Source organism: Botryllus schlosseri, chromosome 12 (assembly GCF_051294905.1).
Source record: "Botryllus schlosseri isolate E-star chromosome 12, Bs_hap1, whole genome shotgun sequence".
NCBI lineage: Eukaryota > Metazoa > Chordata > Ascidiacea > Stolidobranchia > Styelidae > Botryllus > Botryllus schlosseri.
In genome coordinates, this window is record NC_137247.1 from 17,799,968 (window position 1) to 17,826,176 (window position 26,209).

General features: G+C 39.2%; 2 protein-coding genes across 4 annotated transcripts in view; one reads left to right on the forward strand and one right to left on the reverse strand.

Moving 5' to 3' along the window:
* The window catches only part of LOC145451562 (uncharacterized), a 32,894-nt gene extending 9,542 nt beyond the window's left edge, over positions 1 to 23,352 (reverse strand). Inside the window, exons 1-7 of one of the 2 annotated variants that reach the window (XM_080329775.1) lie at positions 22,978 to 23,336; positions 21,701 to 21,763; positions 18,222 to 18,338; positions 16,435 to 16,551; positions 15,489 to 15,605; positions 13,305 to 13,421; positions 2,467 to 2,583 (exon numbers count right to left, since the gene is read on the reverse strand). In XM_080329775.1, the coding sequence (XP_080185901.1) occupies positions 2,467 to 2,583; positions 13,305 to 13,421; positions 15,489 to 15,605; positions 16,435 to 16,551; positions 18,222 to 18,338; positions 21,701 to 21,763; positions 22,978 to 23,233 (904 nt within the window). In that variant the 5' untranslated portion in view covers positions 23,234 to 23,336. Of the gene's footprint in view, positions 1 to 2,466; positions 2,584 to 13,304; positions 13,422 to 15,488; positions 15,606 to 16,434; positions 16,552 to 18,221; positions 18,339 to 21,700; positions 21,764 to 22,977 lie in introns of both variants that reach the window. The other variant, XM_080329776.1, reaches the window with a different exon arrangement.
* Positions 1 to 26,209, forward strand: part of LOC145451567 (uncharacterized) — a 321,835-nt gene that overhangs the window by 7,364 nt on the left and 288,262 nt on the right. The gene's annotated exons all lie outside the window — the stretch shown is intronic.

Here is a 26,209-nt window from a genome sequence, read left to right on the forward strand (position 1 = left end):
TGATTATTGGGTAAACTTCCCCCATGAAAGAAAATACTTAGATTTTACAGAAATGGAGACTTCGGCGTCGGTCATTACTGCGCCACCACGCATCAAGGCATATGAAGTTATAGGCCATATAGCATGCGACTCCTAGAAGTGTGCCAGAACGATCAGCAGCGAGAAGACCTTTGCCGAGAAGGAATGCCCTTGTGGTGACAGAAAACTTCGATATATATACAATATGTATATTTGAACAAGTGATTTGTGGTACAGAACTTCAGAATAACGCGAAACAATAACTTCATATTGTTAATTTATTCGCTAAAAGCTTTTCGACTAACTCTCATCAGTAGCGAACGTTAGTGATGGGGTGAATCAAATTCGAAATGTAAGAACTATTTTGTCTGTATGACGTAATAATAACAAAAATATGTATATTGTATATATATGTTTAATTGTCCATAGGCGGCTAACTGGCTGGCGCTGAATGCTCATGCCATGGCGATCTGAACCCCACAGGACAAATGCCATCCCGCAGGGAAAAATGATTTGTCAGTAAAGCAATACCAATTTGAAATTCGTGTGTGCCTTTTAGTTTTGGGCGATTTCCATATCTTTTGACATAGCAGATATAGGAGGTCACGAAATAGCATCATGTAACGAAGTCAATATATCAACGGGTCTGCCCGAGGATGTTCAATTCATATTTAGGGGTCCTACCTTTTCCAACACACCTCACTCAGCTCTACCGGTAAATCTGTTTACGTGAGCAGAGAGGGGATAAAAAATTCATAGCAAAATATATGCAATTCCCGATCATATTGACCGATTCAAATATGGGTTATATAACTTTTTCGCGCTTCGCGCGTTTTATGGTCCCGGTGGGGAATGAAGGGTCGGAATAAATCTGAAGTGGGGAATGAAGACAAAAAGGTTGGGAACCACTGCACTACGACGACCGGACAATTAAATAGATGCATTTACTACTTCAGAAAGTAGAAATCAAAATGATAATAGCAAATATGACGCCAAAATTAAAAAGAAACAAATAAATGAGGATGATGAGGATGATAATGCACATATAACTTCCTGCTTGGTAGCGGTTATCAGCTTATCACTATGTGATCATGGCTATTTACTATTTAGTGACTTTAAAGTACAGACTTCCAATGTTGGTTATTATTGATATTATTTCACGAGATGTGCCGATTGAGGTAAAACGCAAATATCCCATTGTGGAATTGTAGAAATTTCCACAGCTGTGAGCTACTCAAAAGTTCTCCATCGTCACTGAATATCGCTAAGCTAGTGCGTAAGGAAGGGAGCAGTGTCAAATAAAGAATCGATTTTGAGAAAATGTCAACGCATGGCCCCACAAGAATTTGTATTAGGGTTGCATTTAAAACAAATGCTTGTTTAAAACATGTTTTGACCAGTGTTTTAAACAAATGACTTTCGAAAAATTGTAGTTTTTCAGGTTGTATAATTATGCCATAATTGTTTGAATGCTTTCTAAAACACATGTTGCATGAGCCTACGGACGATTTACAATAGGTGGTTGACCTAAAACTGATTGAATTAATGCCACGTTATTTAAGTATCTAGGTAAATACTTATATACATGACTGGAGTTTATTTATGTACATGATATCCGTGAAAGTATGTAACTATGATAAATCTAATACCCCCGCTGTTGCTGTATTTTGATTTAACATAGTCTTCTGTGTGTAAAAATAACACGTAGATTGAATTTCTAAACTTTATAGTACGACTAAACCGATTTTATATCTAGTCAATACCGCGAAAATCGGAGATTTTGGTCAAAATAGCTCCATGGGTTATCTTCACAAAAACAGCCAATTTGAAAAAAACTAAGGTCATATTCGGAATCAGTGCCCTTCAGAACCCCCAAAACCACTCTTACTTTGTCTGCCTAAAAATATGTGTTGACCAGTGTTATCGACCTGGCCGATTATCGAGGCTGATATTTGGAACCTTCCTGATCATCGCTCAAGAAATCGGCGACGCAAAGGGCAATACGTGACAGATTTATGCATGCAGGGCGAGTTTAACTGCGTGAGAATGCAGATAGACTATGCTTCCTGCATTACAATCTACCTTTTCTGGACTAATCTGCAATTTTGTATCACGTTTTGCTTCTTGGGTTATCCCAAATTTCAATGAATGTGCCCAGTTGAGCAATAATTATTTTTCATTTCAGTTTTCTCGTTTGTTGTTCAGCTTTCTGTGGCATGTACAGGTGCCATCTTGCCTAATATATAAGTGGTTCTCTGCTCCTTCCATATTAATATCGGCCTATGATATCGGTTATTGGCCTTTTGAATGTGTCGATAAGTTGTATCGGTATCGGCCTGCAAATATCATTATCGGGCGACCTCTATTCCTGACGTCATGGCTTGAAAAAAAAAAGAATTTTGTCTCATATAAAACCCTAGTTAGTATCGCAGGCAAAAAGTGACATACCTGTTTGACATCTGTTGCCCGTATAACTTGCCGGACAATTGCAGTGTAGACCAGACTGCATTTCGACACATGTACCGCCGTTCTGGCAATATGAATGAGTGCATCCTTCCCATATTTCTGAAACGATAACGTGGTTTCGAATTAGGAAACCATTTGGATGAGGACATTCGTATCATATTTAATTAGTCTAATTAGAGTGAGCAAGTCGACTGTCCAATTCGAATCTAATTTGGGAGATGTTTCTATGCTCCAATTTTCATTATACTTTAATTTCTAGTACTCCTAAAAATGCTACAATCAGAAATGTACACTGCTAAACGAGCCAAGCGTTGTTGACGAGAATTTACTCCGATTTGATATGAAGCAAACTTGATTTTTGTCGTATGTCTTTTTAATTAGGAATCGAATTCAATTTCCAAGATTCGGAAATTCGGATATTCTAATTGGTATCTAAGTTGAAGAAACTGTGTAGCTGTAATTCTTGATATATTCTGATTCGGAAAACACGAGAAAAATCAAGCTCCAGTACATCGAAGATAAATGAAATCTGTCATAAAAGATTGTATTTTATGTTGAGTCACGAAATACTTTTGGGTCGTCTACGAGTTTCGAACATTTTAAAAACTTCTGTTCCACTCTTTGCAAAAACATGGTTATAATTTGTCGTGTTCGTCAAATCATTTGGAGTGCCCAAGTCAAGTTACTTATGCAAAGTTACTCCAGTCAACGTCGTATCAAAAAGTTGATTCGTATCTGACTCGAGTCATCCCAACACTGCCTAATAGGCACATTAGGGTTATGACTAAAAAAAATATTTTTGCCTGTAGCAGGAATTGATGAACATTTTGGTATGAATTAATAAAATTATAATCATTTTGTTCAAATCGAAAAAAATGTCCCGCACAAACTAACATCAATTTTTGACACAGGTCCAAATATGGAAAAAATTTAAAATTCAAAGATATTCTTTGCTACAAATTTAATCTTCAAATATATGTCCTTTTGCATTTCTTGTAAAGTTCATCCATCAATTTGACTTCCCTTTCTGTTATTATGTTAGTGCCAGGGACATCTTCGACGGACATGTCCGACTTCCAATGGGGTTTGGGGGTACTTTATCGCTGCAGGACATTCGACCGCAAAGATAGCAGCAAATAATCTTTGGTATATTTTAGAGCCCGACCGATATTTGATTTTATGGTCGATACCGATAAAACCGATATCTCACACCTTGACCGATAGCGCCAATACATTCACCTGATATTCAAGAGAAGTTGGATGTATACATAAACACATTTTCAATGCTTCAGATGGCATTTATTTGAACATCTTTACAGTCATTGTTATACTTGAACATGAAATGAACGGCATCTGGACACCTGTAAAGTGTAAGCTATATGAAATATATCAATATTCTTAGTCTAGCGGTCAAAGATTATAGTTTTCTGACTTTTTACCTCCATGTTGTGACGTCACACGCAAATTGCCGTTAATTTTTCAGCTCCAATGGCCGATACCGATAATTCTTTCAAATTGTGATATCGTCTCGATATTATCGACAAACCGATAATCGGTCGGGCTCTAGTATATGCCATCTTTAGACATCTGGTTAGAATACCAGTCTTCCTGACACGCATTTGCGATGAATAAGCATGTTATCTCCAGAGTTATTCTCTACCTCGGGATTTGGAAGTACGCAATAATGGCCCTTGAGCACCATTTCGCATTGCGTAGAGATGGAACTTTATGCCATTTGATTAGTGGTAATCTAAACTATTTTCTTTGAAAGAGCGGCATGTTCTGCACAGATAAACTTAAAATCATCCCTACATCCTCGGTTTTCTAATATTTTCATCTGAAATTCTGGCTTGGTGGATTGCACCTAGTTTTCGTAGTGTTTTACCACATCATCTCCAAATTTGTAACTGAGAGTTGGATTTGTTGGAGACGTTGGATTGAAGAACTCTAATGTATGCTTTAAGAGTCGATAATATGATGTCGGCAGACGATATATTGTAGTTTATGAAAACCCATGCTCATCATTGCATTTCGCAGTTTCGAAACAACGCCATTCTGCCGTCCAGTATCAACAGATGCTACGGTGTCACATATGATATATGATATTTTCAAATTTTCCTATGCATCATATTCTTCTAATCGGTTTTCCAGACCGCTGAAAATACCTAGAGTTTTTCTACTTTCGCCTTTTCGAACACCCAGTTTGATTTGTGTCAGACAAATTGAAATTATACGATATATACAGTTTACATCTAAAATTGGAATTAATAATTATTTATTAATTATTTAATATTGACTGTAAACAAGTACACGATAGGAATAATTCAATCTGGGCGATCGAAATGTACCAAAATACTATTTTAAATCTTTGCAATTGGAATTGAGTCAGTTAAATTCAAATTAGTCGGTATATATATTATATAGTCTGTATCTACAAAAGAAAGCCTATCCTATATACAGTGAAAACTGGAAAATTTTTGTGCGGGAGGTTTTTGTTCAAACAGTCTTAACTTTTGTGAGTTTTGAAATCAGGACACAAAAGTTCATCATTTGTGACTACAGGACACAAAAAATTTTGAAATTTTTTTTCTAGTCATAACCTTAAGGCACATACATTGACAGTCTGTCAACATGGCGTTACTTTGTACTTTTCAATGCAAATACGCTAGTCTCATATAGTGTATTTTTTTATTTTATGGGAATTTACGTCGATAAAACCTCGAGTTCGAGTTGGTAAATTCTACCGCATTGAATGTAGTTCTGTAAGTAATGTTACAGCTACCTCAAAAAGAGATGTTTTACCACGTATATTTCAAACAAAAGAGCAACGAAACACAGAGAACTACAACAAATTGTTTCGCATTCCAAGCAATATTCCTTCTACTGAAGTTTGCCGTGTCCCGGGCGAACCCGTCGTTCGTAAGTGTCACAGGCAGAACGATTATGCTTTCCGCATCTGTAGCGTCTTCCCTGTTCGATAGCCTGAATTGTGCGATTGAAATTGCTTGAAGTAGCGGCATCGATGAACCCCGACATTTCGGCAAGAAGTTTAGTTTCTCCAGACAATTTTCTTTTGTTGACATATGTCTGAGCAAGCTGAAAGGTAGGTAGAGCTTCGACATCCGACCAACTGTTCATCCACAGTCAATGCTTTCATATTAATGTAGATATTGTGCAGATTATCTCTGTCCAAGCCGGCACGTATCGTAATAGCAAGACTTGCCTCAACTCTTCAATTGTAATGTTTTTGTGTGCACAATTAGACATCGGTTTGTATTCGTATCTCACTTCATTTGCTTTTCTGTTCATTCCAAATACTATCTGATGGATAATTTCAGGCCAGTTAAATTATTTGAAAGCAGCCACTTCAAGTTCAGGAGCAGCATCAATTAGAAGCCATTGCGTCAATGTATTTCTTTTTCTCGCTATCTTCACTTTCTTCTTCAAAGACATTCATATCTGGCGGCTACTCCGTTTCGACAGGTGGTTCATCAACATCTGGTATGGACTGACATTCAGTTCCATTTGTATCCTCATTCCTCAATATTAAAGTAGCTATCAACATTATCAGAAGTTAATTGCAGTTGTCTGAGAACCTCTTGGAAGGTGAAAATTATCTGTCTGTCAACCAGTAAATTTCAAACTTACTGACACAACCTTTGAATTCCAAATAGTTAGTATCTCATGCAAATATCGTAAATTCTATATTTAGAGCTCACGCAAACGTTTCCAAAATAATTGCAAGCAAAATATTATCTTCCGAGTCATATATACTGATAATGCAACTTCTGTTCACTCACTGATTCACTGAATACACAATGCATATGCAACCTTCCGCTTGGTATTTACTATCACTGAGGCGAATTTTTTGACATGTCAAAAAAGTAAAAATTTTGTCCAAATTGTAGCTTTAGGTTCAAAAATTGTCAAAATTGTTTACAAAGTCTAATTCCTTGCAACCTGATTATCGTTTGTACCGTAGAGGTTTGCACTATCGGTGAACCTATCATATGACATTTTACAGCTTGTAGGCCTACCGTCGTAGACGGCCCATTGTCTGCTCATTGTGAATCATAAACGGATAAATGAACCATATAGGTCAGGGGCGGGCAACTTCTCCAGTCGGCGGGCCGGATATAGGAAAATTAAGTACTAGGCGGGCCGGATTACTGAATCGATACATTATTCGCCCATTTATCCACATATACAAGGAATAAATCGTATTAAATGAATGCATTTTAACGACAGAAATGTCACTTCAAAGCCATTTCTCGCCGATAATGACGAAGACAATGCGGAGTTGAGAATAGCATTGTCATGCAGCCGCCGCCATGTCTGCTTCTCTCTGATCATTGATCAATCAACTCACGGTACAATCCTTAATTATGATTTCACGGCGTTCGATAAGCCCGATACTAAGGATGGTGTGAACGTGAGGTTCACGTTCGCGTTCTGTGTCTGTGAACCTCAGAAATTTAGAGGTTCACGTTCACAAACGAACCTTGGTAGGTTCTGCACTGTGAACCATTTCCATAGATTAGAATTTTCATTTCATTATAACACCTTTGCTTGGAATTCTTTGCATTTCAACTTCGCACCACTCTATGCATGGCGCTGGCAGCATAAAATAATCAGCGCCAAATGGGCATGCACGTGATGCACCTTACCGATCTCAAAAATTTTACTTGCTTTGTTACAAAAGTTTGCTCGAAATATCCAGCTTTCCGTTAGTGAATATTTAGTGACTCTCTGCTGTGAGCTTGACCCGCAATCAGACAACATCAAAAGCGAAGTAAACTACATGTAGGTAGTCAGCGATTGATGCTTATTCAACCAATTATTCAAATTGATATCGTTGTCTGATGTAAAAAATCTAGCAGCCGTACGGGGTCAATCTTGATTTCCTATGTTATTGTATCATGAAAACCAAATCCATGCGATTGGAGTGTTTGCTACTGCTGTATAACTTTTTATTGCGGTATTATCGGTTTCATGTATAGAAACCCGTTTCACACACTGCTCAATATCAGGCTAGCAATACTCGGACGCCGAATGCATTGTTCGATCTTGCCTAGACCATAAAGGCGTAAGTTTAGAATCCTAGCCACTCCTCGTCGAAATTGTTGGCAGAGCGACAGAAAATATTGAGTTTATGGGATTATTATATCATTTGATTGCCCCAGTTGATACATTTGGCGACGTTTAAAACGTTAATATGTACTTCAGCATTGTGGCAATATTGGCCCGAGTCGTCGCTAGGTATTGTGTACATTAATATAGATAGGCTCTCACTTCACTGAAAGGTAGTGTTTCAATTAGCAATATGACATCACGTGACGTCATGAGGTTCACGTTCGCGTTCACACAGAACCTTTATAAAAGGTTTGCGTTCACGCGAACCTGAACCTTTCAGCGGTTCACACCATCCCTACCCGGTACCCCAAATTTACCAAGACATCATTTCATTAGGGTTAAGTAGGTGACGAGATATAGTAAGGGAAACTTATGAAAATCTGTGAACTATATTGTTACCAAACAATTTCTTCACCAATATGTTTGTTAAGGTGTGTAATAACATGTGTTAAAATGCCCAAGTTCAACTTTTGTGGGAAACCCCCCAAAGAAGCGCTTAAATTTGACGAATTAAAAAAAATTAAAAAAAAATTTAAAAATCTTTATCGCCCATAAGTATCTTAGGACGTGTTTAATAATGGTTTTCCATGATTCTCAATTGATTGTTAACACTTATAATTCCCTACAGGCTCTGCTTTGTAAAAAACGCCACACCCACGTTTATATTTATGCACAAAATCGCCTTTATTTCGCATAGCTATGTTCACTGAAGAGGTAGCCTATTTCACATGCACAATATCAGACATTTCAACAGGCATTGCCTATGCCTTCTTCGGACTCAACATCATCGTAAATGAAATTATTGCATTATAGGGTCTTTACATATTCCACAGACTGAAATGCACGTGACCTCATTCTTCTTGCAGCTGTATATTCGGTTGTTGCAATCTTTATGACAACTATAGCTTCGGAACTGCAATAGCTCATCAGGCTCATATCTATGCACGCCTATTGTCCATCCGTAATCGCTGGGGTTCGGAGACAAGTTCTGTAAAAGAATCAAATCCCGGGTCTGCAGGTACTCGCGGAGTGAACGTTATGAAGCTGCACCCTCTGTTAGAGGTAGTATCTCTGGTTTTATCACTCCTGTCGCTGTCTTCCTTGAGAACATGTGGTGTGTTTTGGTGAACTGCTGTAACCATCAAAGACCACAATGACATTCTAAAAGCAACGGCCCTACCTACTGCACGTAGCTTGGGTAATTGTTGCCAATTCCCTGTCATGTCTGACGTTGACCCCACTTCACCATGTACAGAAGCCATCCACCATCAATTATGAGGGTCCAGCATGGTTGATTAGTCAAATCAAGTGGTTCAGTTAAGGCCTACAAGGTTGTATTCGTACATTTTGCCTTGGGAGCCTTGTTCATCTTCTGATTTTTGTTGCTGAACAGGGACAGCGGGAAAGGACTGAACTTATACTGTAAGCTTGTCGCAACATCCATATCCCGCTGGGTGAAAATGATCAGTCGCTTGAACAACTTGAATGAGTCAATGTGAATGTTTTACTAGTAAACCTTAGGACATTTTCATTGCGACGACAGGGCTTTTGCCCAGGGTTGTAACCAACTCATAAGACTCCGAGTAACAAGTCAATCTCAATTTTATAGTTTTGACTCGAGTCAAGTCGATTCATTTTCAATTCACCACCGAGTCATGTCCGAGTCCAAATCAGCGAGCAGAGGGTTGAGTCCGAGTCATGGTATTATGGCTCGAGTACGAGTTCAAGTCATTGTGTTGATACTGCTCAGTTTCCAGTTAAAGCCATGTTAAATCCCCTTTTTTATAACTCTGTTTGGTGATATCGAATGGTTCGCATTTATAATATACTAGTTTTCCTCACTTTTAGCAGTTTCTGGTCGCATTTTCAAGTACAAGTACTATTAGACGAAATCCCAGTAGTTTTGTTACTTTACTATTCTTCGAAATTACCAGAAAATGTTGGTCTTGGCCGTCTGAGTCTCGAGTCATATGACTTGGTTCGAGTCATGCGCAATGACTCGAGAGTTCGAGTCAATACACAGATCCGTATTTTTAGAAAATGACTCGAGTCAAGTCGAGTCATAAAAAATCGTGACTCGAGTCATTAAAACCCTGCTTTCACCTTTGACATGACAACCATAGTCGGCGTCACTGACTTTTCATCCAGATTGATCAGCATGGCCAATGGCCATCCTAAATTCAGCTGCTCCCTCAGTATTTCGACTACGTCATCAACCGTATAATTGTGAATCCAGTTGAGAAATCCATGAGCAACCCATTTTATCCACCGTTGACGAATGGCTTCATTTCTTCAAACCATTTAAGGAAAAGTTCAATGGCCCCTGCATCTCGCTTCATCTGTGTCTTGATAAGCTCTCTGTGAACGGGTACATGTCTACTGACGTCCTCCTCTATTCGACAGTTGACATCTATCAGATGACTGAGGGTGGGCAGCTAGGCACCCAACATCTGTGACCAGAAAAGCTGTTGCTCATTCTTCCTCTGCGGGTTCACCAACGTGGTTCACGTGGGCGGCAGACGTTCTAATGCAGTGGTTCTCAAACTGGGGGTGGGGGGTCGTGGAGGCATCTGAGGGGCGACGCGAAGCCGCCTGAGAGAAATGATTTTCTTGAACTCGGAATGAGTTTAATTTGTGCTGAAACCTCCAGTTTCAACAATGGAAATAATCCTAATTAGGCCTTTCGATTTGAAATGTCATAATTCCGCCGTACCATCCACACACTGATGCTAGATTTTCAGTGATACCGAATCTTGCACTAATCAGAAGATGTCCCTGAATGAAGTGTAACTGGTAAATGCGGGTAGCTGCCATTGGTTTTTGATTTAGGTTGTGGTCAGGTCCGTTCGAGCTAAGATCAAGTGGGGTAATAGAAGGGGTTAGGCACCAAAATCGCTAAAATATCTATGTGCTACATGTTATCATTGCACATGCACATGGTTACGTTTAATAAATTATTCAACTGCAACTACATATTTGAGCCATAATACCTCCAGTGCCACCAAACAATGCATTGGGGTTGCAAACATTGGTTGCTATTTTTAATACTTTTCGATATGACGATAAGAGAGGGGCGAAATTTTTTATCAAGGGGCGTGCCGAAAAAAGTTTGAGAACCGCTGATGATGGCCTGCAGGTGTGAGGCATCTTGGTAACAATGCAGGAAAGATTCCCATTGTGGTCTGCGAGTCACTCGGTTCTGATAAAGACATTGGGCATATCTACCATGTATTGGTAGCCTACTCCATCGGGGTGCAGGTGTTCTTACTCTTTTTGCGAATCGATTGAACGTTTCTTCAAACCTTCGCTCGAATACTCGCAATACTGGGTCACAGTGTCTGGCTCCCATTTCCCCACCAGTCACCTTTCCATGAAGGACTTCATGTCACCACGCTTATCCTCAGTTAAGCAATTTCCATGGTATGTTCATAGATAGCTGCATCGACGAGGAGGTGAGGAGGGATTGCCTTGTCAAAACATCCTCCATCCATGATGTGGATGGTTGTTGTGCTTCCAGCATAGATCAACTGGACTACATCTAGTAGCCCAGAATATTCCATGCTGTCACCAATTGGTCCAAGATAAGATTTCAATAGGTGAAAACTACTCAACCTTGGAATGACTGTTAAAATGTGTCTGCTTCATTATATATATATAGCCTTCAGTCGAATCGGAAGATCGACGGTCACTGTAGCTACCCCAACGCGCTGTGTGAACTCTTTAAGACTGGTGAAGAAGGTTTTGAGGTCATCAGGGTCTCCTTCAATAACTGGAAGGAACTCGATCTGTGCGCGCTGTTTTGCATCATTACCATTGATTCTCTTCATCCAGCCATTCCAGTTGGAATGTTGAAACTCAGGATTGTTGGCTTTATTAACCCAAACCACTGCTCATAGTGTGTTACCTGGATAGATGAGCGTCTGATCCAAGCTGATCCATATGCCAAGGATCAGAAATTATGGTGAAACAGCGACGAACCATTCAGTAACAATTGACAATGAACTCACACAAGGCCTTGCTGGATTCATAGCCGCTTTTGTACTTCGATACAATTGCGTCCATCTTACAGAACGGAATGATACAGAAAATGCCGTTTTAGACCTTGCTGCATGGCTTATAACTGTATTTAAGGAATTACTGAACTGGTTTTAAGCCTATATATGTGTGTGTTACCCAGTATTACAGTATACAGAATTTGTTGAATTGTTCGGTATCGAATTACTGAACGGTGTACTTATAACTAGATAAATATGCCATCAATGCCATTACTTTTACATATATTTCCACAAAACATCCTGTAGTAAAATGTAAATTTTAACAATCAATTGAGAAACATGAAAATCCAGTATTAAACCCATCCTTAGTTACTTATAGCCGATAAAGATATTTTTTTCAATTTTTTATTTTTATTTTATATTTTCAAATTTGTCAAATTCAACAGCTTTTTTTCTGGGTTTCCCACAAGAGTTGAACTTCAACATTTTAACACGTGTTATAAGAGACCTTGACAGACATATTGGTGAAGAAATTGTTTGGTAACAATATAGTTCACAGATTTTTGAAATATTTCATAAAATGCCCTTAGTAATAGCGTCGTTGTTCAACTGTGTGGCCTAATTAACCTCGATATTGAATTCATGCGACCCACGTCCTCTACGAAATCTGAAAAGTGGCCGCGACCCGTTTTGAGTTGGCGACCCCCTGGCATAAGCGGTACCTTACAAAAGCCTAGAAGTGTTCCGTACTACTAGTCGGCGGTTACGGAATCAAAAATAAGAAATATCAGCCTGGTGTAAATGACCATTGTAGTCGACAAATACCATGATTACCACAAACGACATTAGGGTTGAGTACATTGTAAATGCCGATAATGCAAGTCTTCTCGTTTCGACGAACTTACACGTAAGCTCCACTCTGGCACGCTGCGCAATGCGCATACACGTATATAATAACATACAGTCACTAAAATTTTACGTAGTAAGCAAGTAGTGGGGAATCTCGGCAGACTTGGGCCACGGGCCACATTATCATGTAAGATGGAAAACTGTCCGCGGGCCGGACAAAATCCCTTCGCGGGCCGGATCCAGAATGTAGGAAAGTATCTTTCGTTGTGCTAGAACAAATTTCATTTATATTTCCACCACACTGCGTGACGTATCTACTGGAATTCTGCATAGGTCGAGATTTCGGTAAAATATAGTTTTTTCGTAAGGACATACAGTTCCAACCAGAAATGAAGATAAGTAGTAGAATTCTAACAGTATGTGCAACAACACGTAATTTGCATATATGAGGCCAAAATTTGTAAAAATTGGGTTTTTTGAAGTAAAAAAAATGTCAAAAATTTGATTTTTTAGGTCAAAAAAGCGCCCTATAGCTATCCCTTTGCGATCATGAATACACAGTGGCTTTTATGTCCAATCTTCCATCGTTTCTGATTATTGACATTTTGTCAACAAATGTGTCGATTAAGGTAAAACTCAAATATCTCATTGTGGAATCAATTTACCGTTGGGAAATTACTACAGGAGTGATCTACTCATTACTCAAGAGTTGTCCATCGTCACTGAATATCGCTGAGCTAGCGCATAAGGCATGGGCGTAATGTCAAATAAAGAATAGGTTTCGTACATAATGTCTATGCATAAGCCAATAAGAGTTAGTTACACAGGCAAACAGTAGCATACCTGTTTGACATCTGTCACCCGTATAACTTGCCGGACAATTGCAATGTAGACCAGACTGCATTTCGACACATGTACCGCCGTTCTGGCAATATGATTGGGTGCACCCCTCCCATATTTCTGAAACGATAAGACGGTTTCGAAATAGGAAACCGTTAGGTCACGAGTGGCCAACCTTTGGCCGTCGAACGTAATTCAACGTGTTGGTGGCCGTCGGAATGCAAATTGAATTTACGAAATGACTCCCGAATTTTTTAGAGATTTTATTTAAACTTGAAAATTTTCTTCGCGCTTGGCGCGATACAGTGCGGCTTCGTTATTCGTTATTTGCAATCTGAGACCCGCAGTACAGATGCGATCAGTAGCGGAAAATGATGCGCCCGATAATTAGAATCGTGTGCTCCACACAAAAGAAATTTGTTTCTGGTACGTTTGGGCGATTCCAATATATTTCCACTACACCGACAATCCTGATGGGAGGTCAAGAAATAACAGCATGCAACAAAGTGACTAATACCAATTGGCCCGCCCGAAGATGCGTCATCATTTATAACTTGCCATTAATTTTCTAAAACACTCCCATAATCAACTCTACCGGTGAATGGGCTTAGAAAGGATAAATATTTGATAGTAATATGTAACACTGCTAATAATAATGACGAAAGTCATCTGAAAATTTTTTCGCGATTCACGCGACCATAACCAAACTCTTTATAATAACTCTTCATAACTCCTCAGAATATGACCACTCGTGATTTCGTTGCGTAGTAAGCCGATATGTACAAGTAGGCTAGATTGGTCCAGAGTTCACCGAAAATGGGCGTGGACAGTCTAACATGGGCAATTGGCGTCAACAAGTAAATTTTACTTTCGCAAATCGTTACTGGATTGAACGATCATGCGCTGTAATGAATTTCAATTCCTAGGCAACTAGGCATACACACTAACACACTGTCCTATTTCGAGCTACTATTAAAAAACCATCACCAGAGAACGTACATTTGCTCGTTTAGTTCTGAGAGGAGACAGTGCTTCGAGGCGTGCGCGCCTCCAAATCGACGTGTGCAGCAAGGTCACGCTTCAACCTCTGCCGTTGCTAACATATTCGTCTGATACATTTTTAGCCTACCCACTCTTGGTGCCCATGCATGGACATGATTAGTTAGAAAAGATGATGCCAAGAAAAGAGCAATTCCCAATTGTATGAACGATTTATCGTAATATTATGTGAATTCAGTCAATAGTAGTAGCATACAATCTTGTGAAACAAATCGGCGCCGGAGGTACTTTTGAAACAAACGGATCCTGTTCCGGCTCCGGCTGCTCCTGAATTTTATATAGAGCTCCAGCTCTGCTGAAAATGGGCGGCTTCGAGGCACCGGCTTCCTGCTCCGACTCCGGCTCCAAAGCTCTTGTTAGAGCTCAGGGAAACGTTTTCGACACAACTACTTAGAAAATATTATCTTCTGGGTGATATATACTGACAATGCAAGTTCTATTGAGACTGTGGCTCACTGGACGCACCTACAACTTTCCGTTTGGAAATGGTTATTACTTTGTGGTCATGGCTATTTACTACGTCGCGAGGGAAGCGAGTGGCGCAGTTGGTTATGCACCTTTGTGTCACCACGCCAATTGTAGTGGTTCGAATCCCGGTTCGGACCTACTTCTATGTGTCAGAGGTTTATCTGGGCTCCTCATCGCTGACCTCAGTGTCGTAAGAAAAGCCCAGATGAAACATGCAAAGTCGGGCGAACGAACATCGGCGGCAACTCACTCTGGCGAGGACGAGTGCAAGAGAGACTGAGAGACGTGTGACTGAGTGTGACTGAGCGTAGTCCGCAAAAATCTTACCACAAGCAAAGGACAATATTCATGATCGGGCGCAAATGACCTTATCGGCGATAAGCGCCATAATTGTTCAGTAAAAACTTTCATTCTTTGTGATTGTTTACATTTTGTCAACTGATGTGCCGATTAAGGTAAAAGGCAAATATCTCATTAGAATCAATTTACCGCTTGGATATTTCAACAGCAGTGAGCTTACTCAAAAATCCTCTATCGTCACTGAAAATCGCCGTGCTAGCGCCAAACGGACGGGAGTAATGTGAATTGAAGAATCGATTTTGACAAAATGTCAACGCATGTGCCAAAAAGCGTTAGTTTCAGAGATAAAACCTAGGATACCTGTTTGACATCTGCCGCCCGTATAACTTGGCGGACAATTACAGTGTAGATCAGACTGCATTTCGCCACATATTCCGCCGTTCTTGCAATATGACTGGGTGCATCCCTCCCATATTTCTGAAACAATAAGGCGGTTTCGAAATAGAAAACCGTTAGATGAAGATATTCATTTCATATCTCATTAGCCTAATTAGAGAGAGAAAGCCGGCTGTCTAATTCCAATCTAATTTGGGAGATGTTTCTGACATTGCTCTAATTTCAATCATACTTCAATTTCTAGTTTTCCTGAAAATGCTACAGCAGAAGTGCATACTGTAAAACGAGCGAAACGTGGTGCATAGATTCTTGACATTCTTATGCTGATGAGAATGAAATCAAATTTGATATGAAGTAAACTTGACTTATTTTGTATTTGTTTTTAATTAGAAATCGACTTAAATTTCCAAGTTTTAGTAAATTCAGTAATTCTAATTCTAATCTAAGTTAAAGAATATCAATAGCTATAATTCTAAATATATTCTGATTCGGAAAACATGAACTAAATCAGGCTCCGGCGCAAAGCGTGGAAAAACTTCAAGACGAATAAAATCTGTGAGAAAATTCTGTATTTTATGTTTATTCTATTTACGAAATAATTTTGGCACTCGTGCCTGGGTTGCCGAACCCTGCACTACACAGTCATCATTTTTTAAGCCTGTTGCAGTTGCGAAAGTGTAGAGCAGGGGTCGCAAACTCAAAACGGGTCGCGGGCCACTTTTCAAATTTCGTAGAGGCTGCGGGCTGCAAGAATTCAATGGAATGTGGAGTAAGTATTCTATCGTCCCTTAATATCGCCAATCTAATGAATTAAGGCACGGTATAGCAATGTCAAATAAAGAATTGACTTTTCCAAAACGCCAACGCATGGGCCAATGGGGGTTAGTATCACAGGCAAAAAGTCACATACCTGTTTGACATCTGTCGCCCGTATAACTCGGTGGACAATTGCAGTGTAGACCAGATTGTATCTCGGCACATGTACCACCGTTCTGGCAATATGAAAGGGTGCATCCCTCCCATATTTCTGAAACGATGAGGCGGTTTCGGTACATGAAACCAGTAAATTATTGCATTCATATCACATCTGATTAGCCTAATTACAGAGAGAGAGCATGTCGGCAGTCTAATTCTAATCTAATTTGGGAATTTTTTCGATGCTCTGATTTAAACTATACATTAATTTCTAGGGCTGCAAGAATTCAATGGAGTTAAAAATAGGCCACACAGTTAAGCAATCACGTTTTTAAAACTTTGCTTCAGTATTACAACGCTATGCTCTTCAACATCAGCGACGGGCATAGTACCTCAAGAGAAATAATATTATACTGAGAACTGAAACAGCGCTTCGTCAGCCCCCCCTCCAACAAAAAACATTGGTAATTGCATCCTCTCTCCCTCTACTTAGTCATATTAACAGCGGAGATGACTGAGGTGTTGTCTTGGAAAATTTAAGGCCCTTAATAATGTATGATTATATTCGGGCGGAGCCCGTTGGAATATTGACGAGGATTTCAAATTAGTGTTTCTTCACTGCTAAATTTCCTCTGCTGGATGGCATTTGTCCTGTGGGGTTCAGATTGCTAGGACAGGAGGATTTGGCACCAGGTATTATAGTATCATGGACATTGGACAATGTGACATGTACGTATCGACGTTTTTGGTGAACAAAAGAGCTGCCCTTTACAGCCATGGTATTCTGGATGCAGAACTTTTTGACACACTCTTCGGCGTCCCATGTTGACCTAAACTTTATATGTCTTGGTGCAGTGCGGCGCGGTAATGGTCGACACCAAATTGCCTATTTCTACAAGTAGTTCATCACTAAATCACGCATAGCGTGAAAAAAATTGTACAAACTATCAAAAAAATACCCTCTAATTTATGTTCATTCATGAAATAATTTGGGGCCCCTTTCGAGCTCGCGTCCCCAATGTGGTGGTTTGAGGGGTGCGGCAGACACTGTCCTGGTTATACGTAAGAAATACGAATGCAACAAAATAATATCATGATCATTACTTTCCTTGTGTAACTATGAGCTGTGATTATATGCAAGATTATCGCCAGATTACAATATGCAACTCCTAGCTAATGAGCTCTGTGATATCTTAGCAAGGACCAATAATGGTGATGCGGCTGAAGCGGATCTGGAACCTACCCATAAATTTCAAAGAACGTGCTCGAATACCAAATGCGCACCTGAACGACGATGATATATCGCACCAATAAAACGGCGACCTGGGATAAGTTATGCACAAAAGTGTGTCTAAAATATTGCAAGTAACTGGGACCGCAATGAAAAATGTTCCCTGACACCGTCTGTACATCTTTGGGTTGATTTTTATCCTCTTTGGATCCATTGAATCAGAAATATTACAACTTGTTTAAGAAAACCACTTGGTAGTTCTAGGTAGTCCGAAGCTCCGGTATTTCTAATTTTAAGGTCCAAACTTCTATTGATTGTTGACATTTTTTCAACTGATGTCCCTAGTAAAACGCGAATATCTCATTGTGAAATTAATCTACCGTTTGGAGATTTCTACAGCAGTTAGCCACTCAAAAGTATTCTATCTTCACGTAATATCACCAATCTAATGAATTAAGGCACGGTAGCAATGTCAAATAAAGAATTGATTTTTCCAAAACGCCAACGCATGAGCCAATGGGGGTTAGTATCACAGGCAAAAAGTCACATACCTGTTTGACATCTGTCGCCCGTATAACCTGGTGGACAATTGCAGTGTAGACCAAATTGTATTTCGGCACATGTACCACCGTTCTGGCAATATGAATGGGTGCATCCCTCCCATATTTCTGAAACGATGAGGCGGTTTCGGTATAGGAAACCAGTAATTATTACATTCATATCATATCTGATTAGCCTAATTAGAGAGAGAGAGCATGTCGGCAGTCTAATTATAATCTAATTTGGGAATTTTGTCGATGCCCTTATTTAAACTAGACATTAATTTCTTGTTTTCCTGAAAATGCTACAGCAGAACTGTGTACTGCAACACGAGCCAAGCGTGGTGGACAGACATTTTAAATTCTCAAGTTGACTAAAATGAACTCTGATTTGATATGAAGCAAACTTGAGTTTTGTAGTATTTCTTTTTAATTAGAAATCGAATTCAATTTCCAGGTTTTTGTAAATTCAGTAATTCTAATTCTAATCGAATTTGAAGAAACTGGGTAGCAATAATGAATAATGAATTAAATGAATAATGAAAGAAATCAGGTCCCATTAAATTGCGCCAAGCGCGGAAAAAATTCAAGATAAATAAAATCTGTCATAAAAGACTGTGTTTATGATGATTAACGAAATAATTATGGGTCGTCTACGAGCTTTATACATTTTCAAACACCTGTTTCACTTTTTTTGCAAACACATGGCTATAATATGTCGTGCTGTGCGGCAAATCATTTGGAGTTCTGGGGATTGCCAAACCCTCCCTCCACTACATTGTCATCAATTTTCAGGCTTGTTGCAGTTGCGACAATGTAGAATTGACTCGCTCACTGAGTTAGTTGTAAAGAATGTGTAGATAGGATGTCGACGATATTTTGTTGCCGGTTCCGTATTATGCTTTACTTCATTGGCGGATTATCATTTATTGCAGGTTCCAAAGATTGTTTTCATAATAACTACATTCAATCTGTGGCAGAAAATACACTTCATAAATGAAATCAATTGGCACTGTATCAAAATGTTTTAGCCTGAATGACTTTTGTGTGCGTGACTGATGGCTCCAGGAGTTGGAGAGCTAGGCGCAACTTAACGGACCACCCCCATATCTATACACACGCAACTTCTGGGGGGCTTCATCCCGCAAATGTCTGTCTGACTATTCCAAACTGAATGTTAACAGATTCTAGATCAGGCTCGGTCAACCCACGGCCCGCAGGCCGAATGTGTCCCGGAAGAAGGTTTTGAGTGGCCCGCGAGGTAATTGTATAAAGTAGATGTATTTGCAAAACTTAAGTACCCAGGCAATTCATTTTAAACTTGTAAGGCCAACCAAAAAATTGATTGACCTGTCCGCGAAATCTGAGAATTTAACGACTAAAATATCGGTTCAGACGCATTGCCGTAGCCAGAGGCCAGTCACATTTTTCGTAGATCTTCGTATTCGAAGCTCCGGTATTTCTAGTTGTAAAGTCCGAACTTCCATTAATTAAGAAATTTCGTCGTATCAAATACATTGCGTTAAGGGGACCAGCGTTCCACCACAATATCGTTCAGGCACTGGCGTGCTAGGCTGGGGTTATCGAACTTCTAGCTTCCACACCATTGCGTCATGGATAGCATTGAGTTGTAACTGATCAATCCCACAGCTCTTTGTTCATCAAATCAAAGTGAGAACCATACTAGAAATAGCTTATAGCATTTTTTTACAAATCACATTTTTACATTTTGCGCAATACTTGATAAAGTTGCAGTAAAAAGTTACATGAAAATGCAAGAGTGGCAAAAGGTTGTAATAAAAAATTCCTTCGAACAGCTTAAATGGGAACCAACTCAACTTTCGTCGCTGGCTGGATTCAAACCTTCAGATCGCTCGCGGGCCGCACAAGTTAAATGATTCCAAAATATTACCTCAAAACGCGTGCCCTTGATTTTCATTTTAATACTTAATTATCAAGCCTATACACACAATATACTACATTACATTATATTACGGATCATAGTGGTTCTTCTAGCTTCATTGTTATTCGTAAACAATAGATTAATGGTAATGATGGGATGACTGGACGGTTAGATACCGTTATAAACTGCTAAAACAGGGGATCTTACGATAATATGAGTTGTCACGCTATGGACCCTTATTTTAGTCGTATAGGCCCTACTGGCGTCCGCCCAGCTGACCACAGATATTTGAATTATATTTCCATGTAACTATTATATTCTCCATGTAACCTACATACAACGGTTTCGTATATGCGACGGGCATATAACTTGTTCATGGGGTAATATCGGTAGCTAGTATGGAAACCAGTTTTACACTCTAATCAATATCTATGTAGCAATAGTCAGACGGTGAATACATTGTCCTGTCTGGCCTAGACCGTTACGGCGGAAGCTTTTATTCCCTTGCAAGTCCTCGTCGCAATTGTTGGCAAAGCGTCGAAAGATACTGATCTTATGGAATTATTTTAGCATTTGATACATTTGGTGAAGTCAGCATGTACTTCAGCATTGTGGCATGATGTGACCTGAGTCGTTGCTAGGTATCGTGTACATAATATATCATCTCACTGAAATGTCGGGTTGGAATTAGCAAATGACGTTACGGGACGTCATAAGGTTCACGTTCGCGTTCACACCGAACCATTCCAAAAAGTTCCCGTTCACACGAACCTGAACCTTTCAGGGGTTATCACCACCCATAGTATCAAGCATATTTTATAAAAATGCCAGTGTTAGAGCTAGTCATAAAAAGTGCCACAATGACCCGGATTTCTTTCTACATCAGTGACCAGTACACGATTAACATTTAGCGATTCAATGTATGACAGCTTACAAATAATACATTTGGGACTTTACGAAATCAATTTAAATGCCGGGCACCTCAAATAGTCTGCAAGCATGACAATGAAACTTCGCTGTAAAGTAAATCAAAGTCAAATCTTTGCAATTTTAAATTGCCATTGTTTGGTCCGAGCCAGAGAATCACCCTAACGAATGTTATTTGAAATATTTGAACCCAGATATCAAATTAACGAAAGAGAGACATCAGTCAAGGTAGATGGTATAACCACAAGATGGCGGATTACTGTCAGTGCCCCTGAAAAGCCAATTCGCCCCCTCCCCTGGGAGGCGCTGGCGCCAAGCTTAAGGGACACTGCTTAAGACAGTCGCTTTCAACTGCAAACTCTTTTAAATGTACCCAGCGGCAATCATCACAGCAGAGCACTGTTTTGCAATAAGAGCTAGGTAAACAGTCCGTGAAATCCTCAATTATTAGGAGATTTGGCCCATGATCTTTGTGGGTTTCAAGAGGCAGGAAGATCACGATGAAGATGACCAAAACCCCTCAAAATGTGTTTTTATGTACTTTGGAAGATCAAGACCGAAGTTTCCTGGCAATTTCCTATTCTGAACAACCCTAATACATATATGGTTACCTATATTGAACCATGTATTTATGAAATTAAGATTTTATTTCACAACTAACTTGCTGTTAATTCCGAGTTTCTTCTCTTTAAATCTGCAACTTCTGACTTTGTAATATCCAGTGCTGAAATAAAATAATTCAATTTATAAATATCGCTCCCTATATATGCCGGACCTCAACTGTAGAGCAGTATGTCGACAGCTCTCGAAATACTGTCCTATGTTACCCATATATGTGGTTTTTTCAGTAATATAGTAAACAATATATAGTAATTCTTGACTCTGTTGATATCAAAATGCAGTACTGTACACTAAAACTTAGCTGAAGGTATAACTCTTGTGCGTCTTATGCGATCAGTGCCAACTACTGCAGAATAGCACAGCCGCAATTCATTAAATACGCAACATACCAATATTTTCAATGCGCTGTCTAACTTAACGCATGACTATGTAACGAACAATAGTTTTTCCGGGTAATTTGGGCAAAGCAGTTTCCCCGCATAATTCGGCCAACAGTGAGTGTAACGAACTTGTCGTAATTAAGTAATTAAGCGGAGTCGACTGTGTTTTCATTTTGTTGAAATCGTGTGGTGCTTGGACCTGATGAATTTTTTTTAAATAAACGAACGAACGATACGGATGAATTACATTCCCTTTATATGAACAGCTGCTTAGAGGTACAGAACTTTAATATACAATTGAATAGTATATTCATATTGAAATGAACTCGACTGTTTTCAGCAATTGCCAAACACTTGTTGCATAATTTCGCCTGTGCGAAAAATTAGCGAGACGACAGATTTCGCTTTGCCGGAAGGGGCCGTTCACATTTTCATTTGTGTGCCTTGGAATCGACTTTTATCAAAATACACCAGTCAAGGCTGTGGTAACAAAAAGATCTTGTGTAACATCTAAAAATAGTACAATTGAACGCTCTCGTATTCAACATTTCATGCTGGTGACGTCATATTTTGTGATACGATTGTTGATATACGATGTTCTTTTGAATTATCTGCTAGTTGCTGACGATTGCCCCTGAATATACTATTCAATTTCCTGTATACTGCCCTATAACTGTAGAGTTTATCCGGATATTGACTAACGTTCAACCAGTGGTGGTCACTGGTCAGTAATGAAGTCCTTCCATTATTCGACGTACTTAAGTAGATTTTATTTACTTGAAATACTTACTCACATTTTTTAGTAAAATTAGACCTATAATAGTTACGTTTTTGCTTACTTGCAAATAACTGTACTTCTATCTGTATGCGAGTACTATCGGTGACTACGTTTCCCACATTTGATTAAAACATTAATTGAAATACATTACTTACTTACCTGCTTTCAAATTCAACAATTCTATTTTCAGCTCATCATATTCAGCTCTGGTTACTTCACCTTGCCGAACTATGCTTCTGAAACACGTGATCGGGAATTCGTTCTTGTTTAATCCACCAAACACAGTCTGACTAGGGTCGCATTTCGGCAAGCGACAGCCAGGCCGAGCTTTGCAGAGCAGCTCCTCCTTCTGGTCACCTAAAGTGACTAAAAACAAGCTAATTAATACGATACCACGTGCTACATACGTCTTCATTAGACGCTCGCACTATTAGCGATCTATCTATAGCCAATCTGTTATTGAAAAATCGGTATTTTAATATTATAGAGTTGACTTGGTCAAGATGTAAAATGGTATTGAAAACTTCCGTTGGACTGCTTTTATGAACTATACACTTTCTCGGATAGTTGGCAATGTTCATATGTAGTACTTCCAAAATGTACTTGCACAAACCTTACGGCTTTATCTCAGCGAGCAATCATCATAGTTAGACTGTATAGTGGATAGATATAGAGGCTTCATCGCGCTTAATTAATGTTAACTTCGAAGAAAGCTGGTGCCCTCCGGGAATTCGATATATAGTTGTTTGTTGTTATTCTTCTGATTCTGATAATAATCAGTTCAATAAAGTTTCATATACTGCTGGCATCTCACCTACATTGATAGGATTGAGGAAATCACCGCAGGAAAACGCTACCGTGTTGACGCCATTGCCAATCAAGTGTTCAGTAAGAATCTATAGCAACATTGGGATGATATTACGACAAAAATCGGGACTGTGGTCATGGTCATGAGCTGATCAGAAGTAGTATGTCCAGGTCTTCTCAAAATTGATATTCGGGCATAGAAAAATTATGCATAGCAATCCTTACAAATAGTTATTCTTCGCAGTTTACTGTATGAAACAATTAACTAAAAACACTAAATGACGAGTCCTAGTCCAAGTTATTGATATTCGTCACAAGTCATTTTGCATGAATTTTATTCAGGGGGTAGGATATCACATTCAGTATGAGGCAAAACTCGGTCTACACTTGGTCATGGCAAATCACACTGACATTCCCAAAAAAACACTCTATTAAGTGGACCTTTACTGCAGTGTTGGAGTCAAGTTATTTCGAGTTACTGCAAATTTTCTCTACAGTAAAATCAAGCCATTTCAAAATTTTTCTAGTCAAGTCAAGAATGAAGCCATCCAAATTTTCAAAGTGACTCGATTCAACACGAGTCATCTCAAATCCTCTCATCATACCATCCCTTAAAACAGTGATTTCCAAACTGTGTGCCGCCGCACACTGCAGTGTGTCTTTACAGATTCTCGTGTGTTGGAATTTCCGAAAAGAACTGTATATAAATTTTTAAAAAGCATGCAGACTAGTTGGCGGGTGACACGTTCTGGACTTGTTTGATAAACTAAACAGATTAACCCAGTAGGCGTGCATCTTGGGTGGCCGACCAGCGGCCATAGAAGGAAATGTATGCGGACGTCGACACGTAATTCAATTAGCACACAACTTGCAAAACAAGAGTGAAGCTACGAAGAAAGAGCCAGATAGTACTGTTGCGTCACAATGCCAAACTCAATCACAATCCGAATTCCTAGGCTGATTTTGGGGGTTCCAGAACCATCAACAAAATAAAATTTAAATTTTCGTAATCAGTACAGCAGCAGGTTTCCATTGACACCCATTTTATGGAATTTAACCTCGGCAAGCCGGTCAAAAATGGCCGTAAAGCAGCCTTCAGTCAAATGGAAAGTATGACGTAACCCAAATGGAGTGAGTCGTTCAGTATCGCTGTTCCCACGCACACCATATAGGACACTATAGGTAGCACTAACCGGCCATTGTCTCCATGACTCCAAGCTAATGATTCACAACCATAGCTGTGGTATTCTGGACACCATATTTCAGCACCCATGCCGTTAAAGTCGGTAAAAATTATTCTGACAGTCACTGCAAGATGTAAGGTTATCGCTCTAAACTACTAATGGAGTAAAATGCTGTATATCATGGATTATAGGTCTGCCGATCACACTGGTGAACACATATTTTCAGGCAGACAAAGTAAGATTGGTTTTTGGGGTTATGAAGGCCACTGATTCCGAATATGACCTTAGTTTTTTCAAATTTGCTCGTGTTGTGCATGCAGATAACCCATCAAGCTATTTTGACTAAAATCTCCCGTTTTCAACGACTAGATATAAAATCGGCTCAGTCGTACTATAAAGTTTAAAAATCCAATCTACTTGTTATTTTTACACACAGAAGACTCTTTTAAATCAAACTACAGCAACAGCACTATATTTAGGGGTAATATATTTATCATAGTTACATACTTTCACAAATATCATGTACATAAATAAACTCCAGTCATGTATATAAGTATTTACCTAGATACGCAAATAACGTGGCATTAATTCGATCAGTTTTACGTCCACCACCTAATGTAAATTTGAAATAACTGTTTGTTGTTGGGTGCTTTGTGATCATCTAAAAATTTACTACATCTTAGGATAAATTACATGCAGTGAACTCCTTCCTAATGTGAAATTGCAATCTTTCATTCCAATTCGAGTATACCAGATACCATATTTAAGCTTCTCGTTTGATAGGGTTACTAGGTATACCCACTTTGTTGACTCAGCGGAAAAGTTATCGATTTACCACTCAAGAGAAGTGAGACGCATTTGAGTATTGCAGTTAAGCTTTTCAGGGACAAATTTTATAGTTTTGTACTCCTCTTTAATCTTGGTAGAATGACCAATTGGTACAGAAGAACATGTATTTCCGTTGTGCAAAAGTACAATTTTTAGGCTTCACTAACTGCTTTTTTGACAAACAAATATTTCGCGTCATGTAGGGTTAATATTGATAGAATGACTGAGAATGACATGAGGATTCTTCATAGTCAATTATCTATTTATGCGCAGTATAAAATTAGAAAAAACTACGATTTTCTTCCTTGCAAGTGAAATATTTAAGGGTAAATACAGTAATTTTGGGCTTTTTAGGGGTGTAAATATCTTCTGACAAAGAGCCAGTCTGACAAAACTAATGTGATATTCGTAATCAGCAACCTCAAAAACCCCAGAAACGGCTCGCAGATGTTCTGCCTGAAACAAAATTCATTTTGTTGACTAGTGTTATCGATGTGGCCGATTATCGAGGACGATATTTGGAACCTTCTCGATGATCGATATTGGCCTATATGAAGGCAAAACATAATATG